Here is a 13,062-nt window from a genome sequence, read left to right as displayed (position 1 = left end):
GAGACATGAAATTATGGATAAAAGCCCTACCTTTCTCACTCTCATAAAGTAATGATTTTTTTATAAAATAACGTCAGATTGCTATTACCATTTTCATACACCTACCTAGTATCAAATCCACGAACCACTGCACCCATCGATTTAGCTGCTCCTGCAGAAGCCAGGCCAGCAACTCCTCCTCCGATAATCAAGACCTGGAATGATACAATCATTGTATTTGTAACATAACCTAAAATTAGAGCTGGTTAGAAAAGCAGCAGCATTGTACTGCCATTTAAACAAGCTACCTTAAGACATAGAACACAAAATTACTTTGGTAAAGGTGCCCCATAATCTAAGTTTAAAAGCTGCAACTCCTAACTTCACTTCTCTGAAAGCCAGCTCATCTGCAGCTAACAGTTTATGTAAGTATATGTTTTCTCCTTAGTTCCCCCCCCCCCCAATTCTACTTTCATTTCTCTTCAACCCAATCTACCTGCAATTCCAATCCAGCAATCCCTTCAATCATAGCCTTCAATGCACCAGAAATCCCAACATCTCTGACTTTTCTGAACTGCTTCCTTGCATTTCCTCATATGGGGAGAAGGGGGAAATCCATCCAGGTATAAATAGTCTGAAGTGCAAAACTAAGCAAACTTAAATAAAACTCACATTATTCTGCTATTCCCCAAAACACCAACCCTACAACAGGTAGTAAACAAAAATTGTTATGGGAATAACTACAGGAATTTCTGAAGTCTCTAGAACTAGCCCCAAGGCGCGAAAAAAGCCTTTTAAGACAGTTTCAGCAGTTGTTAGCTGAGCTCAGGAACTCACATATTCTTCTGCCACAGTATCTGTTTAATTGCACATACCTTTGCTGGAGGAACTTTACCAGCAGCTGTGATCTGACCCGTGAAAAATCGACCAAAGTGATTTGCTGCCAGTACCACAGCCTTGTAACTGTCAATTAAGGATGAACACGGATCAGTATTTTCCTAGGGTCAGTACAATTCCATTCATGACAGCAATCAAAAGAATAAACATTTGACCATAGCTTGCACAGGATAAAGCAAGTTTAATATTTTACTGTTGAGCACAAGTCTAATAGTCTGTATTTTTTTTTTTTTTTTTTTGGGGGGGGGGGGGGGGGGGCAGGGAATGCATTTTCAGGCATAATTTTTTGAATGCCATATACTGGATGTCCACAACCATTCACTCTCTCAAATTAAATTTTACCTGAACAATATACGCATAACTTGCTAACAGTTAACTCTGTGGTCTCTGAAGCTATCTTTAAAGCCTGTAACCTGAAGCTTGCTAGGAAGAAAACGTGAACAAGCAATTGCAAAACCCAGAGCAATTCTGCAGTAAGCTCACTTAGACAAACAAGCACACATTTAAACAAGATACTCTGACCCTAACTCTGCAGAGCTATATAGTTTAGGCCAAATAGCTCAAGCTTGCTACTTCTTTTGCCCCATCCGCTCTGTAGCCATTCAAGAACGGGTGGCTGGATGCCAAGTTAACATCAATAGAGCTATCCAAAAATGCAGATTAATGTGTAATTGTGTCTTTTATTAAAAACAGTGCACATTTTCTTGCACTGTTACTAATAGTGCTGTGTTCAACAGCCCCATTCCCCTTTTTACTATCTCTAGCAGGAATATATGCAGGTCTGTATGACAAAAAATTAGTTCTACTTTGGAATACAGGTTGTAGATTTTATACCTTTAAAAACATTATGAATTTCTGTATTTTAGTAAAATTACACAGAATGAAACACAGAGAAGTAACCAAACATGTGCTCAGATGTATAATGCTGGTGTCCACAAAATCTGGTAGCCTTCTCCAAGGTTTATTATGCCTCACAGACATCATCTAAGTAAAAAGTCAAAAAAAAAAAAAAAGGCAATAAAGAATCTAATAATAGAAGTCAGCTTGATGACAACATTTTAATGCACTGGAATACCTACAATACCAGTCACAAAGCATGAAGATGCCTGACAGTATTTGGTCTTTTGTTTATATCTGCCATGGCAATTACATTCATACTGCATGCTGCTTGGGTCAGTGAGCTCCCCGCACCACCAGATCTCAGTGACAGACAACCTATGTTCAGGCTTTCTCAAAAATAACTTGAGCCTGCTCAGATCTAGCTCGGATTAAAAAAAAAAAAAATAGAGAAAGCAGTCATAGAATTAAAAGAAGCGCCATCAATTTTGTCTATTTAATTTTTCTGTAGGCTTTTTTTGATCTACTGCAAATCTGACCACAATAAATTTAAGTTGGCTGGCACCTCCGTGTCATCCTCTGTGAAACAACTATATGAAAACAGAGGTACAGAATTGTTTTGTATATACCCAATACCAAAGCACATATCTTTTAATCCAACCATACTTACTCGACCTGAAAGAAAAAAAAAAAAAAAGTAAGAGTCATACCCAGCAATGTTGGCCATGGAGCTAAGTGCATCATATCCCTGAGCAATGGTGATCCGTGGAACCTGATCCATAGCCAAGACAGTAGTTTTTTTCTCTGCAAGTTTTTTCAGGAGGTCTGGATTTTGTGCTGGGTAGATAAAACTAATCAGAGTAGCCGCCGTCTTAAGAAGATCTGCCTCGTGCACACCTAGAGCTGAGTTATATATAGGAGCCCTCACCTGAAGAGAGAAATTTCCAAATTAATCAGAAGAAATAAATCAGAACACTGGACTTTCTTCCTCCTCACCTGCAGCTGTCCATTCCCATCCAGAGAGTACACAAGAATGGAAGTATATCAAAGGCTGTTTACATAACTGAACTGTTTACACAAATGAACACAACTGAGTAACTGCACTTCTTAACTGAAATCCATGCATTAGAATTAGCTCTAGGCAGACTGGTGACAGAACAGCAATAGCCATCACACTTTCAGAAAGATATGATGGCTTCTAACCAGCAATTAGTGGCTTTTATGACAGACAGCTGCCCCAAACACACAATTTTTAAGCAAAATGATTACTGAGCAGATGTGCCATTAAGCTCTACAGGCTAAGAATCACTTATCAGTTTGCAATGCAGCACAGCATACAGAGAATTTCAAGCATGAAGTCCAGCAGATACTCATCTTCATCTGTACTCACTTCGAGTTTCTCACTTTTCTTCAAAAAGAAACCTACCTAAAAGGCTTGTTCACAAAGCAGCTCACAGAAATTCTATGTTCAAACCTGACAGGATAACTTTAAATAAAGCAGTTAAAAGAAGCCTCAGCATCAAGTTTAAGGTCTTTTTCCATTTTCCTTCAGTACTTTACACAACCTAATACCTCGCAAGCAACTTCACTTCTAGCAGCTCTCCTAGATCAAGTACAACTCATCTAGTTACAAAAACGTCTGAAACACTCAGTTGTGGAATTGTTGGATGCCTGACTGAGAAAAGTTAGAAACCAGCATCTTCAGAATTCCAAGCAACTCTCTCTAAAGAATAATCTCAGTTGTATGTTACTACTTTTGCAGAGAAAGTTTCTTACAGCAGGAATCTCATTTGATTAGTCTAGAACTAGTAGCCTGCCACACTCTAGAAAACACATCTCCAAGCTAGTTAAAAACTTGGTAAGTAATTTAATTTTGCCATTTACTAGTTTATTACTGCAGGTGTACACCTGAGCTGTTAAAAAAAAAAAAAAAAGAAAACTGAATCAGAGGAAAACTCTAACTTACTTACTGAACTTTCAGCACACTAGCAGAAAAAAAATTACCTCGATGTTTCTCCAAAAAGAATGTAATAGGAGATATATTAATAAAGCAATTACTTTGATAATCAAATCAGAAGCCAGGACTTCCTTGGTCCCCTGGATCTTTGCTCCAACTTCTCTGTAATGGTCATCAGAAAATTTGGAAGCTTCTCCAGCACCAGATTCCACCACAACATTGAAGCCTTGTTTGGCCAAGGCTTGAACTCCAGCTGGTGATAGAGCCACTCTCTTCTCATTCTCAAATATCTCCTTGGGGACACCTACAGTCAGCTGTTTATATGGAATTCCTGTAAGAGTGGCAGATAAAACAGCATTAGTTGCAAAGATTAATAAATTGATATTAATGGCACTATTCAGTGCTGTACAGACACATGCAGACATGTCATACTTACCAGTTCTCCCTCCTAATGGAGGAGGAAGTAGAATGATCTTTGCTGGCACTGTAGTTTACATTTCCTTAAATTACACCACTTTGCTAGAGATCCTTGTTCTCTCAGGAATTGACAGATCAGCCCAATCAACCACACAAGCAGTAACAAGTGTCTGAAGTTCATACCCATCTGAATTTATAGTTCTGACTGTGTAACTGTCATTCTGACTTATACTTTACATGGTGTTCTGGTGATAACACATTCTACCTGGGGTAAGAAGGGTTTAAATCTCTCTAGTCACTATTGTGAAGAAATAAACAAATCAGTTTGTTCACTTGAACTGCATTTTAAATGAGCATGTTTTTAATGTTTATCAAATTACAGTTGTCTCTGATAACTACTAATGAATGTAACTTACATACTACAGAAGACATTGAAAGATCAAATTAAGTGCTTAAATACATAATTTATAAATACACAGACTCAAGCAGTATACTTATAAATCAAACTACTGCTTTAAATATACTAGACAGCATGCAGTCCAGCATGAAGGCCCAGTTTTGCATCAGCTTTCAGTGCTGTCTGACTAGAATTTAAACCTGGATTGTGACATTTGTACATGAGCCACTTGCACCACATATAGATTAATATATGTGCCTAAGCAGTCACGGATACTAAAGATCAAGCAGCAAACCAAAAAAAAAAAAAAAAAAAAAAGGGTGAGAGGAAGGTGATGAGAGGTTTATTTTAATTTACAGATCTGCTTTTCATTTTGCCACTGAACTATGTATTCTGGTACAAACATTGTAGCAGACTAGTAATGTGTTGCATGTTTTAGGAAGGCCTCCTTTTCACTTTTTTCCTTTTGTTTTTTTAAGATAGAAACAAGCAAAACAAAGCCAAACCATACCACACTAGAAGAACTTGGACGAACTGAGTTAGTTTGATGTTTTAAAAGCCAAATCTGAAATAAAAACTAGGACTATAAGGTGTTTAAAGTTGAACATCTGAAAATGCTTAACAACTTTCAAGATACTATCAACCTATAATGTTCTGAAAAAAAATTGCTAAACTGGTAGTTACGTATCTATATGTACTTGCCAGTCTTGTAATCCATTAAAAAAAAAATGGTTGAACATATCCAAGAAGATGACAGAGCTCACCAAAAAAGTGCATTACTTCTAATTATTTTTACCTTTTTTCTTTTTAGCTTTCTCTTTGAAATTGAACTAATAAAATAGTAACAAATAATTTGAAGACAGAAGTGTTGCGATATTTTGTAATTTAAAAAATTTTAAACATTCTCCAACATACAAGACAAAAAATCAAATTCAGAAAAACATGATTTAAAGGAACATGAAGTCACAGCAGGAGTGAGAATGCACATCTAAAACAACAGACGCACAAAGGTGACAATGCTTTGCAAAGATTTCTTTCGCCAGCATACACCACATATAATTATCACTGTGCAAACTGTGCAACTCAGGGCATCCCTATCAGAGCAGCACTAACCACTTTAAAGCCACAGTAACTGTTGCTGTCACTCATACAAATCACCCTTCTCGTTTGGAAAGAACTTTCTCTTCATTTCTTCTCCTAATTAGTACACAATAAAGTTCTGCTTCTGATTTTCACTAAATCAGTTCAGTGGAAACAAGCTCTGCTTTCTTTTAGAAGCAGAAATGAAACCTAGAAGATTAAAATTTGTTAGAGTAAAGAGACCAATCATCATTCCAAATGAAGTTGTTCTAGGATAAAAGGCAAATAGCTTTTCAAGAAGCACTAAGAAAATAAGAACTGGAGCGCTACCTTGCCCTTCTGCTTCTCTAAGTTTCTGCAGCACACAAATTCAGAGAAAGGAAGGAATTATAGCATGAAAGGGATAGAAAGATGACTGCAAATTCAAAGGCACACAAACACTTCGCTAAAGATTATGTACTTCTCAGGAAAATTTTTTTTTTCTTTTTTTTTTTAATCTCCTACAGCTCAAATGACAATAAATGCTTCTGGGTTTTTTTTTGCTACCTTGTTTTGTGTGGGGTACCATAGTAAATGCCTTGGAGTGATGGGACAAGAACATGCTCTCACTGTATACCAAATGTGTTTCCTTATTTCTCCTTTTCATGTTGGTACATCTTGCATGCAATAAAAACAAGTAAAACTATTTGTGCACCTTATTTAGCAAGGAGAACAACCAGAGACCAATACTGAGGACTATGATGGGGCTACGGAACTGATGGACAGGGGTTGAGTAGTTGATGTCATCTACCTGGACTTGTGCAAAGCGTTCAACACTGTCCCAGACAACATCCTTGCCTCTAAATTAGAGAGACATCAATTTTACAGGTGGACCACTTGGTAGATAAAGAACTGGCTGGATGGCTGCATGCAAAGAGTTATGGAAAATGGCTCAATGTCCGGCTGGAGACCAGTAATGAGTGGTGTCCCTCAGGGGGTGTCCCTCAGGGATCAGTGTTGAGATCGGTCTTGTTCGGCATGTTTGTCGGTGATATGGACAGTGGGATTGAGAGCACCCTCAGCAAGTTTGCCGATGACATCAAGCCGTGTGGTTCGTTTGATAGGCTGGACGGAAGGAATGCCATCCAGAGGGACCTCAACATGTTTGTGAGGTGGGCTGATGCCAACCTCATGAAGTTTAACCATGGCAAGTGCAAGGTCCTACACCTGGGTTGGAGCAATCCCAGGCACGGCTACAGGTTGGGCAGAGAAGAGATTCAGAGCAGACCTGCGGAGAAGGACTTGGGGGTGTTGGTTGATGAGAAAATGAACATGAGCGGGCAGTGTGCACTCGCAGCCCAGAAAGCCAACCGTGTGCTAGGCTGCAACAAAAGGAGCATGACCAGGAGGTCGAAGGAGGTGATCCTGCCCTCTACTCTGCTCTCAAGAGACCTCACTTGGAGTATTGTGTACAGTTCTGGTGTCCTCAACATAAAAAAAAGGATATGAAACTGTTCGAACAAGTCCAGAGAAGGGCCATGGGGATGATCAGGTGGCTGGACCACCTCACGTGTGAAGACAGGCTGAGAAAGTTGGAGCTGTTCAGCCTGGAGAAGAGAAGGCTGCATGAAGACCTCATAGCACCCTTCCAGTATCTGAAGGGGTCCTAAAAGGATGCCTGGGAGGGACTTCTTATTAGGGACTGTAGTGATAGAACAAAGGGTAATGGGTTCAGACTTGAACAGGTGAAGTTTAGATTGGATATAAGGAAGAAGTTCTTTACTGTAAGGTTGGTGAGGCACTGGAATGGGTCGCCCAAAGAAGCTGTGAATGCTCCATCCCTGACAGTATTCAAGGCCAGGTTGGACAGAGGCTTGGGTGAGATGGTTTAGTGGGAGGTGTCCCTGCCCATGGCAGTGGGTTTGGAACTACATGATCTTAAGGTCTTTTCCAACCCTAACTATTCTATGATTCTATGACTATGTCCTCATGCAATGCTTTGGGAGATCAAATCCAAGATAAACATTCAACAAGTCTCATCTGCCTCTCACCTTCTGTTCTTCTCTGTCCCACTACCAAATTTCTAGCAAACAGCAAATACAGAAGCACATGAACACAGAAGCAAAGAGACATCAGTTTGCCAGCAGTTAGCTACAGCAGGTACAGGACATTTATCAAGAAAACTATACCGAGCCATCACATCATTCAACACCAGAACAAAGCGAATGTCTACAACTGCAAAGCAAAGACCTATGTTAAAACTTCAGGACAGGCTACAATAAATATTATTTTTGAATAATAGCTATACTATGAGCACAGATTAGGTTACTAAACTCAGCAATATTATGGAAGTTATTACTTTTCAAAAGTTTAAATCTAGAATCATAAACTTAGGATCTTGACTGAGATTTTATTTCAAGAAAGAACATCTGCAATCCTTCCCACACATTTTAAACTGCATGAGAATGTGAAGCTTCCAAGTTGCCTTTCCAAGTTTCCACATCCAATAATTTCTTTAAGAATTGCCTTGAGAATGTTTTAATAACTTAGTGCTTTATCACATGAAGATTTTCAAGAAACTGACCACTACACATATACCTTGAGAGCCTTTTTTGAGTCACATGAAGATTTTGAATGTACTGTTCATTTTGTAGGAAATACGCCACTTTTTTTTTTTTTGATACAAAGAATCAATAGCAAAAGGACACTGCCAATACCAAAAGTGGCAGTAACATTAAATTTCACAGGCCTAAGAATCTTAGTGTGGAATATAGAAAACTAGTAAGAAGCCTAACATAATCTCAACTGTGTAATGAAGACATAAAGCACAGTCTCAAACTTCAAGTAAGCAAAATAAGTAGGTAGTCTAAATCTTCAAGCTCCAGAAATCAAACAAAAATAACTATCATCAACAGAAGTGATGCTCTCCATTTTTTATCTACAAACCAGGTGTTTAAAGAAGATCATAAGCTAAAACTAGCAAGAAAACTTAGAACATTCTATGTAGAGAAATAGAGAAAAATAGAGATTTTTTTTTTATTCCCCTAACCTGATTTCAGGAAGAAGTCTGGAGGAAAGTATTACCAACAACATACTTGGAGAAAAGAGAAGTTTTGACTATATGCCATATGTTCTGGGATGGTAAAACAGGATATGTAACCTGCTTAATTTTTAAGTTACTCTAATACCAGCTTTAAACCAGACATCTCACCTGTTCTGAAGATAAGGACATATTCCAAAGAACAGCAATATGATGTTGGGAAAAAAAAAAAAAAAAAAAACACCAAAAAGCAAACCTAAAGAATGGTACAGAATATTAAACAAAAACCTGATACCTCTTCTTACACAAGCAAGGGGATATAAAAAAGAACTAAGGAAATTAATGGAGAATACCTATGATTTATAAATAATGTACAGCTTATCAAGAGAATCAGTTGATAGTGAACTGTTATAGGTTTAAAAGTTCTGCTATACAGGAAAAAAAAAGGCCTTTTTAAGAAAGAAGAATCAAAATTATCAAAATTAAAATTACATTAAAAATCTCAAGATAGAGATGGGTGAAAGTCACAGAGCTCTAAGGCAAATGAATCTGGAAGTACATTGGAAACCTGACAGTCAGTCACACTTCACAGGGCTTGGGAAAGTTTTGCATCTGTTTCTCAAGCACCTTGTGCTAGCAACTATTTAAGATAGATTGCAGAATACTTTTTTACTCCTGTATGAAAATGCCTATGTTCCTAAGGAACACAGAAAGCAAATTAAACAGCAGTAAGAAATGTATCCATCTTCCAAGTTTACTTTTCAACTGACTCCAAATCCCTTCACACCTGAAGTAGCTGCTGTTCCTGTACATGACATATCCTGGATTAAATGAAAGCTAATCTGAGAGAACGGAAGTAACAACCACAGGCTTAACAAGAATTACTGTGACAGGGGTCTTTTCAGAAAACTGACTGTTCCTAGTATTACAGTGATTTTACAAGTGTCACTGATAATTTCTAAAAGAATAAAATGTAGTTATTTTCCATGCTGTTAAATTTTGATTCAAGAGCACTTAAAAAGTATACATAGGCAACAGTACTGCCAGTAATTCGTCAGTCAATGGCTGGTTTATCCTTGATTTGTCCCCTACTGAGTGACAAATCACATGTTACCAAAACTAACTATGATAACAGCTTAATTATCAACCAAAATACTTCTCCAACTTAATTCTCAACATTAACTAACTGCATTGCATGAATACTATTCACTCTTCAATAAGGACTTTCACATGACAGATGTGAAGAGACATTCAGAGCACCGAATGCTTGAACACATGACACTTATCAGAATTCCCTGTCCTTGTGGAAAACATTCTGAAGAGTGATTCATAAAAATAGAAAAACACAGACGCATGAGAGACACAGACAAGCATACTCACTTCAGTAAAACTGAAAAGATCTTGCAGTTTCATGATCAAATTTGTGGTCAAAGTCAACTACAAAGATTGATTCCAAACTCAAACAACAACAAGGGCACTTACCTGGGACATCTGAGAAAGAGCCTTGACCCTAGTTTTCTACATCCCAGGTTAACACCACCAACCAAGGGTCAATTTGCCATATCAAGACAGACAGATGTCTCATTCAGTACGTAATATGAAAAAAAAACTTTGGAGCATCACAAATCTGTCAGTCAGAGCAAAGAAGTTCAGGTTCACCATGCAACTGTGGTAAAAAGCCATGCGATACCAATTATAAGGAGCCCTTGGGACTAAAGAAACTCTTCCTCTCACCACATTTCTTCAGAAGGTCCAAATCATTGGCTCACTGATTTGAGAGGACCCCAGAACGCACCGGCCATTGTTAGTACTGCCAGAAATTCCATGCAACAAAGGCTTCTCAGAGTTATATAGTCTCAACTTGTGTCCTGTGTTTTCATAACCAGACACTTCAATCCGCAAACAGCACTACTTTTCTAATACTAAGATATCTAATACAGTTACCTACTGTGCATATCTGGAAGAACTGAACATCACGTGTACAGTGTCTAACTTTCCACATTAATCTGTCGCAGACTGAGAAGATCCTAGATCTGCACTGCAGCTGGGTCTCTAAATTCCTTCAGGGAAGCATGACCCATGCAGGATAATGGGCAAAAATATCATTAAATCAGTTTTATACATTCTCCAGTCCTCTAGCTCTCAGGCTACACACTGCATAGGGAAAAAAAAAAAGTCAGTTCTGATTTTCATGCAGCAGGCTCACATCATAAACTGGAGCCAAGGACCCCCCTCCACTCCCCCCTCCATTTTTTTTTTTCTCTCCAGAAAATACCTGAGCCTGTCCATTATCTGCCCATAAACGTAATTAGTGCAAACATAGCAACAAGCCCTGTATGTGAAGATGCAGATCAAAAGTTCTTCAAGGCAGTGCAACATAAGTTTTCTGAACAAAAGACTTCTTTTTTAGATGGGATAGCTGCATCTACATATAGTCATGCTTGCAGATCCTCTCTCTATGAGGGCTCTATTTTCCCCTGCATGCACACAAAGAGTTGCACAGCCACATCTCTTGGGGAACTCAGGCTTCTTATTAAGAAAAGTATTCATAATAAACACAAACACCTTTCAGATACCCCCTTTAAAACCAGCGTAAAATTGTACTACATCTGACCCAAGCATGCTACTGACATGATTTAAGAGCACTCTTTTTAAGTCTCTTCTGTACTAATGCATGTCTGAAGGAAAAATTAAATCTATCTCCATATTTTAAAATAAAATATTATTTACAACAGTGTAAACAATTTACCTGGTTTTAGAACTGCCCGAGTCGTGAGCATCCTGTGGGTTCTAAACATTCGCAATCGTGGCATCTTTGCAGAATGCACATTAGGTGGTAAGACACTGCAAAAAACAGGAGCGGAGCACCCACTAACAGCGGCGCGCAGAAGGCTCGCCATTTTGCCCAGACCTTACAGCAGACTCCTTGCCACTTATGGAATTCGGGCTGCACACATAAAAACAACGCAAGAATTATTAATGATACAAGACAGAAGGCATGTAAACTCAGTAGCCCAAGTCCTCGTCTACTGCCAGGAGCCATGAGATGATCATTTCTCCCCTTTTCTTCCTAGCTAGAACTTTCTTTTTGACTGAGGCAACTAGCGAACTAAAGTAACAAGACCATAGCAGGGTTGACATTATAATAAGTTGACCTAGAAATCGCATTTCTGTGCTCAAAGTCTGAATTCTCCTCACACCACCACTGTAAACCAGAACCTTTGACTCGTGTAAACTTCCTGCGCTCCACAGAGCCAAACAATTCAACCCCCTACCACAGTTCCCAGAACAGTTACCCGCTGCGGGACAGCATCTCACGGGCGCTCCGGACACATCCCAGAGCAGGCACTCGGGCTGCGACAAGCGGGGCAGAGGGCAGGGGAGCCGGGAGGCCGTCTTCAGCAGGCGGGTACTGACTGCTGACGGATGCAAGGGCCCCTCGCCCGACACCCAGACGGGTCCAACGCGCCGTCCCGTCCCTCCCCACAGCGAGGTACCACCGCTTCCCCACCCGCCCTGCCCACAGCACAGAGCCCCGGTTTTGTTCCCGCTACTATTTATAGCCACGGCCACTGAAAGACCTTAGCTGGGCAGGCGGCTCGCCCCCCGCCCGCCAGGGCCCCCCGCCCCCTCCTCCCCGGCACAACGGCTATCGCGCCCGCCCAGGGGGAGGCCCGCAGCCGCCACTTCTCCGCTCCCTGCCTGGGGCCCGCCCGCAGGCCCCTTTCCGCGCTACCTGCCCTCTCCACACGTCCTCCCTCCCACAGGTCTTTCCTTCCTCTCTCCCGCCCTTCCTTCCCGCGGCTCCTGGGCGCTGCGAGAAAGAGACACCGCAGCCCTCCAGTCAGCAACGGCCAGCCCTCGGCCAAGCAGCGAGAAAGCAGAGATGTCACCGCCCCTATCCCGCAAGACACCCACCCGCCGTAACGCCAGCGCTGGCCCTGCCGCTGCACTAACAGACCTTGGGTCGAGGCGGCGCGGTAGCTCCAGCGCGGGGTGGGGTGGCGAGGGGCGTGGCGGGGCGGGACGGGACGGGACGGGACGGGACGGGATGGGATGGGACGGGACGGGACGGGACGGGACGGGACGGGATGGGATGGGATGGTGTAGAGGGGGTGTGGGGGGTGCGCTACCCGCCAACCCGGAAGGAGTGAGGGGAATGCATGGGTCGGGGCGGTCCGCCAGCGGGAGGGGAGTGGCGGGGTCTGCCCGTCACGTGGTGCTTTGCGTGCCGCCGGCGGCGCGCGGCTGAGGGTTGACTCCGCCCCCTGGCCCTGCCCTCAGGACGGTGCTGCGGCGCTGGCGAGGCGTTTCCCGGAGGAAGCTGAGGTGTCGCGGCCGCGGCTGAACGCGTCGCAGCCGTTGCTGGAGGCCGAAAGTGTTGGGCGCTGGCAGCAGGCGGGCGCGTCCCTCAGCCGTGGCAGGCCGCCGGTGACTGGGACGAGGAGGCGAAGGTCGAGGCAGCGGCTTGCAAAGAAG

At 41.5% G+C, this 13,062-nt stretch overlaps 1 protein-coding gene across 1 annotated transcript; it reads right to left on the bottom strand.

Moving 5' to 3' along the window:
* Window positions 1-105: 105 nt before the first annotated feature.
* LOC130603915 (NAD(P) transhydrogenase, mitochondrial-like) lies at window positions 106-12,597 on the bottom strand (the record flags this gene model as incomplete). The annotated part of the gene is made up of 6 exons (XM_057418041.1): window positions 12,545-12,597; window positions 11,333-11,530; window positions 3,772-4,001; window positions 2,424-2,641; window positions 855-942; window positions 106-194 (listed from the first exon to the last, which is right to left on the bottom strand). Coding segments are annotated over exons 2-6 (776 nt in total), but the record flags the coding sequence as incomplete, so codon positions are not given.
* Window positions 12,598-13,062: the final 465 nt, after the last annotated feature.

The sequence above is a fragment of the Pezoporus wallicus genome, unplaced genomic scaffold (assembly GCF_028554395.1).
Source record: "Pezoporus wallicus isolate ANWC-B61680 ecotype Strahan unplaced genomic scaffold, APGP_CSIRO_Pwel_v1 contig_8557, whole genome shotgun sequence".
Lineage (NCBI taxonomy): Eukaryota > Metazoa > Chordata > Aves > Psittaciformes > Psittacidae > Pezoporus > Pezoporus wallicus.
This window is presented reverse-complemented; position numbering and strand designations above follow the sequence as displayed.